Source organism: Rhagoletis zephyria, unplaced genomic scaffold, assembly GCF_001687245.7.
Source record: "Rhagoletis zephyria isolate East Lansing unplaced genomic scaffold, Rhagoletis_zephyria_1.1 Rzeph_scaffold_12292, whole genome shotgun sequence".
Taxonomy (NCBI): Eukaryota; Metazoa; Arthropoda; class Insecta; order Diptera; family Tephritidae; genus Rhagoletis; species Rhagoletis zephyria.
Genome location: NW_016169366.1, coordinates 1 through 5,377, shown reverse-complemented (window position 1 = coordinate 5,377; position 5,377 = coordinate 1). Strand labels below are relative to the sequence as shown.

General features: G+C 37.8%; 1 protein-coding gene across 1 annotated transcript; it reads right to left on the bottom strand.

The window, feature by feature from the left end:
• Positions 1-992: 992 nt before the first annotated feature.
• On the bottom strand, positions 993-5,372 carry LOC108377555 (venom protease-like; the record flags this gene model as incomplete). Its single annotated transcript, XM_017633821.1, has 7 exons — positions 993-1,594; positions 1,665-1,963; positions 2,029-2,113; positions 2,591-2,666; positions 2,759-3,134; positions 5,034-5,268; positions 5,340-5,372. Coding segments are annotated over 7 exons (1,245 nt in total), but the record flags the coding sequence as incomplete, so codon positions are not given.
• Positions 5,373-5,377: the final 5 nt, after the last annotated feature.

Here is a 5,377-nt window from a genome sequence, read left to right as displayed (position 1 = left end):
GTCTACAGCCTACGATTCTTGACGTAAACTCCTTTTTTTAATGGAAAGGTAATGCAATTTTTAAGAGGTTTAAGGAGGAGATTATACTTCACACTTTATTACTCCAAGTCTCTGTTTTAGATACATCACAAAACGCTCCATTGTACCCGAGACGAGCTTAATAATGCTTTACTCTTTTGGATTTTTCATTGATAAAATCATCTAACAAAATAACATGATTTACTTGTACCTAAAAATACACATCAACTTTGGACCCTTATTTGGAATATGATAGCAAAGTTAGTTAGTTGATACGAATTAGATACAAAATTACCTCGGAGAGTACTTCTGCGCCCACACCAGTTATAGAGGGCAAATGGAATGGAAATTTTAACTCATAATTTTTCTAAAGTCTAGACGAAGGAAAAATGTAAAATGAAAGTGTATGTAAGACACAACTGTGCCCAAATTGTCTCGAGTTTCAAGGAACTGTACCTTTCAGTATGAATGCGAAGTTATCTACAATCGATCTTTTTTTCATTGGCTCGTGTTCCATGTGTATTAGACCGTACCACGCTATAAGCAAACAAAAAAGGTTTTGCCATTAACCCCTGGGTCTAAAATATTTTTAGAAGATAGTTTCGAAAAATATTTATTTTTCCTTTGGCTGAACCCAGGGTTTGCTTTTTGAAATTTTTCGGTGACACCTACATTTAGCCATACTTTTTTTTTTTAATATTCCCGCTGGAATAATCAAAATACCTCCTTATCAGTTTAAAGATTTTTAGGGAGCTTTAATTTACTGATACTAGGGTGGTAGGAACTGAGATCTGGAGGTTGAGTGCTACTAAGGAGGGCCTTGCAAAAGTAATTTAGACTTAGGCGAGAACTGTGTACTTTTCAAAACTTTTTAACTTAACTTTTTAACTTAAATTTTAAAAGACAATTCCAAAAAAAATTCCATAAATTTTCATTAAAACACTAAATATAAAATTAAATTCCTTTAATTTTAAACTAATTTTTTTAACTAACATTTTTTAAAATGCGCTTAGAGCTGATTTTTCAAAGCTACGTTAAAAATATTTACATATAAAAGTTTAAAAAAAAATTTTAACAAAGCATGCAGTTTCACGGAAAAAAAGGATATAGCAACGAGTACCTATAAAATTGGTATTTAATAGATACATATGTACATACATATGTACACATACATGTGTAGACTTTTTCAGAGCACATTTATTCGGAAATCAACAGGCGTAGTAAACTTAAGCAGTTGCCATATTTCTTCTTCACCTTGAAACTACTTGCTTAAGTTTAAGTTAACGATTACTTAAGCTATGGCGCCCTACATCCTTAGTAGGTGGACAACCGCTATATAGTACTATAATATTTATAGCCAACCAAGATTGAAAAGCGCCACTTACTTAAAATTAAAAACTAGAAATTAAGGCAAACATTCATGTGCGGGCGGGTACTACGTCTGCGCCAGCATCTCCAATATCCAATCTATGTACTGTTGTGTATTTGTATAAACGCCTGGTATGCCAATGCGGCCGCAACCAATGCCGTATGAGACCACGCCGAGTGCATAGAAGCGTGTCACGCCTTTATATGGCTAATGTAAACGAATTTAAAAAAAAGGTATAGAATAATTTTTGTTTGTTAACATTTCTCGCAAAACTCACCTCCGCCACCATTAGCGGTCCACCCGAATCACCGCCACACGTATCACGTCCGCCACCCAAATCGCCGGCACATACCACCGTATCGTCGAACTGTTGATTGGATACAAGCCTTTTGTTCGCTTCATAGCTACGTCGACAAACAGAATTATCCATAACTTCAATTTGTAGTTCTTGTAGTATATTTGATGAGCGCCCACCTTCCATGACACGTCCCCAACCGGCTACAAAGGGATGATAGCCGATGTAGGATTTACTGCGCAACTGCTGTGATGTGGGTAAGCAAATGGGGCAAATGAAATCTGTGCGGGGAGTTTGATGACATTCGATTATACTTAATGTTAGAATTTACTTATGTGTGACTTGCCTGTAAAATCGACATTTTTCTCCAGATATAAGACAGCAATGTCATAGCGGCGATCTCTACCACCGAAATTTGGATGACGCACTGACTGGTTTAAGAGAAATAAATATTAATGTTGGTGGATTTAAGTTTATAGTTACTCTTTTTTTATAAAATAAGTATCCACTTTATCTGAGAATAAATACAAGAGATATAGTAAACAAAAAATCTAGCACAAACGTATGTTCATCGTTAAGTCCTTAAAGTTTTTCATAGTACCAATTACTTTTACAAAACAGATCCTCTGCGGTCTCACAAGGAGTCCTGCATTGAGGTGAGTTTCAACAGCGCTTTAACGAACCTAACTTGAACTCATATATACATACTTACATATCGAGCCCTAACCGCCAAAATAACGTAAACGACATTTTTTTCAAAATTTTCTTTTTGATGCAGAAATGCATCTAGATGCTCTAGGAATATTTCTGCATCAAAAAGAAAATTTTGAAAAAAATTTCGCTTACGTTATTTTGGCGGTTAGGGCTCGATATATGCTAAATAACTAACCCATGCAAACGCAACTCACCTTCACTACATCGATGTCCAAATGTTGGGTTTCCCTTTCGGTGCTCAAATCATATTCGCCTAAGCGTACAAATGATCTGAAAAATTAAAAATAACCAAAAAGAAAAACGTTACTGTATTTGTTCTGTGAGCATCACAATTTCATCTCTCGCAACTGCAAATAACTCACAAGTCTCTCAAAATGCAGTGAGCTGCGGTCAGTACGTGTCGTGCTGTTATCAATGCGCCACCACAGCGAAATGGCGATAAGCTATATCGATCATAGCCGATTAGAGCCATCCATGGCCAAGATCCAATGCTGCTATTACCACCGCCTACAACTTTCAATGTTGAAAGATGCGTCAGGCCACAGCCTTCGTCTTCGGATGGCAGATGCCATGCGGCATCATTTGAACGCTGCACCGTTTTTTTCTCCGCCACCGGACAGCAAATATTCGTGCCGATGCTAAAGCAGATAGCATTCGACAATTCCAATTGCCTGCGAAATTCCTTATCGGTGGGATTTTGTTGTGCGCGTGTGATTAGTTCGGTGCAAGTTTGAAATGCTAAAAGGGTGCAGAGAGGTGGGTAGAGCGAAAGATAGGTATAAATAATCAATTGTTATTGCATATAAGCAGAGTGAGAGAGCGATAGGGCGTAAAAGTGAGCAAGCGTGTCAGCAGTGTGACCAGATCATAGCTATTGCAGCTGAGTTGTCTTAAAAAATAGGAAAAGTTGGAAGCGGCATAAAAGCGGTTAACAAGAAATTAGGACTTTTATGCTGAAGGGGTATTTACGAGAGCGCCGCAATCAGTCCCTGACTTTTTAGACGTATTTTTGAGCGAAGATTTCATTTTTGGAAACAAGTCCCTTGCATTTCCAATTAGCACCAGTTGGCATAGAAAAGAAATGACTGGCGTACTTCATGGGGCTGGGCCAGAAATGCATTAGGCATTTACAGTATTAATCTTGAAGAAAAAGCAGAAGTAAAGTCTCTTAGTAATATGATTTCTTGAGATCGTAAAACTGCACATAAAGCTTTTCAGGCGTACAGCGATTTTTATACCACCACCACTTTATTCAGGTATAAATTTTATATTGCGGCCTAAAAAGCTTAATCTGGAGTTCTAACTTAACCCTTACAACGCTGTTTCAGCGACGATAACCTACCTACACCATTCGCCGGAATACGGATTTGGATTTAGCTCCCAGTGATTATCTGTTGTTTTAAAACCTAAATAAATGCGTCTGGGAAAGAACTATAAAATTCTCGTTGTAAGAAACACCTATCTTGGCTGTGAGTCTCCATTGTGATGCCGTAGAAGAGGGGCTCTATTTATTTCATTGTCCTAGGATTGAAAACAAATTCGTCGTTCCGATGAATATCCTAAAATCGACGATGCTAGCTGTGCTTAGTTCAGGCAGACACTCAAGTAAGTGACGATGGATCGAATGTCGACAGGATCTTCGTAACGTGAGGCAGTGTCATAGGTATCTTTGTACTTCCTCTACATCGCGGCAGCTGCGACAAGAGTCACTCGACTGGAAATTTTGCCGGGGTATTGATGTAAGAAAACTTCGTTAATTCTCAAATGAGGCCACTTTTTCTTCAAATAACTAATTCAAATAGTTGCCTGTTGAATGTTTCATTCCATATTTAATCAGTTTACCATGTGCATCAGTTTCGGGTTAACCTAGTTGGCCTTCACATCCCCCTTTGCCTTCATCGGTGCTAATTTACCTGTGAAAATTATTCTGTTTCGATTTATGCCTGTCCTTCCGTGTGCTGTGGTAGATCAGTGCTTCGTCGGGGTTATAAAATGGTGCATTCGGTTAGCGGTTCCACCACAGCAAGTAGCTCTTCGAAGCTCTAGTGCGTTTGTGGCCAAATGAGAGTCACGGTGGCAACAATTTTAATAGTTTTATTATACCCAAATAGTCATTCGAAATCGAATTCATTGAGCCATATGATATGCCTATGGCTTTTGCACTTTCGGACGCTTTCATTTTTCGTTCGTTCAATCCCATATCGTAGATCTTTTCAAGTGTTTCGTTCTAGTAGAAGTGCGAGCAGTTCAAAAAGTAGCGAACTTACTGATTCTGTTTGGTTTAAAAAAAAAAATATTATTCGATTTAATTTCTGGCCGAATTGCCTTTACAATGTTCTCTGCTTTCAAAGGTACTCGTAAGCTACCTTTTAGGTTTTTTGCTATCAAAAAAGTAAGTTATTTTTTACTTATACCTTACCTGTACTTTATTTAAAAATATGTATGTATATATATGTATATAAAATTAATACTTAAACAAAAAAAAATACTTGTAGTAGAAAAAGGCCACGACGCTAAACCTTAAATTCCGAGTTTAGTACAAAAAAACAATACTAAATCTAGCATCGGAAAGCTTAAGCTGGTCATACTGCGCGCAAGTTATAAAAACACAGAGGGCGTTAGAGCAAAACAACTCACGTTTGCAGGTGCCATCGCTGCCATCGTGTGGCACTCGACAAGTTTCCGGTGGCGAGTTTTTGTCATCCGACGCTGAACGTTCATCATCGCTATTTGTTTGAGAGGCAACTGTTGTTGTGCTCGTAGTTTTTATTGTCGGCTGGTGTTCATCTGCTGACGTTGGCATCGTTGTGGTGGGAAGAATATGATTATCATTTTGATTTGTATCTTCGAAGACTGGGCGAGTGCAGCAAAGCTAAATATCCACGTTTATGTAAATATGAAAGTTTTACAAACCAATTGTGTATATTAGCCGTTAAAACTTACAATCGGGTAGTTGTCGTGAGTCACACGATTATAGCAAA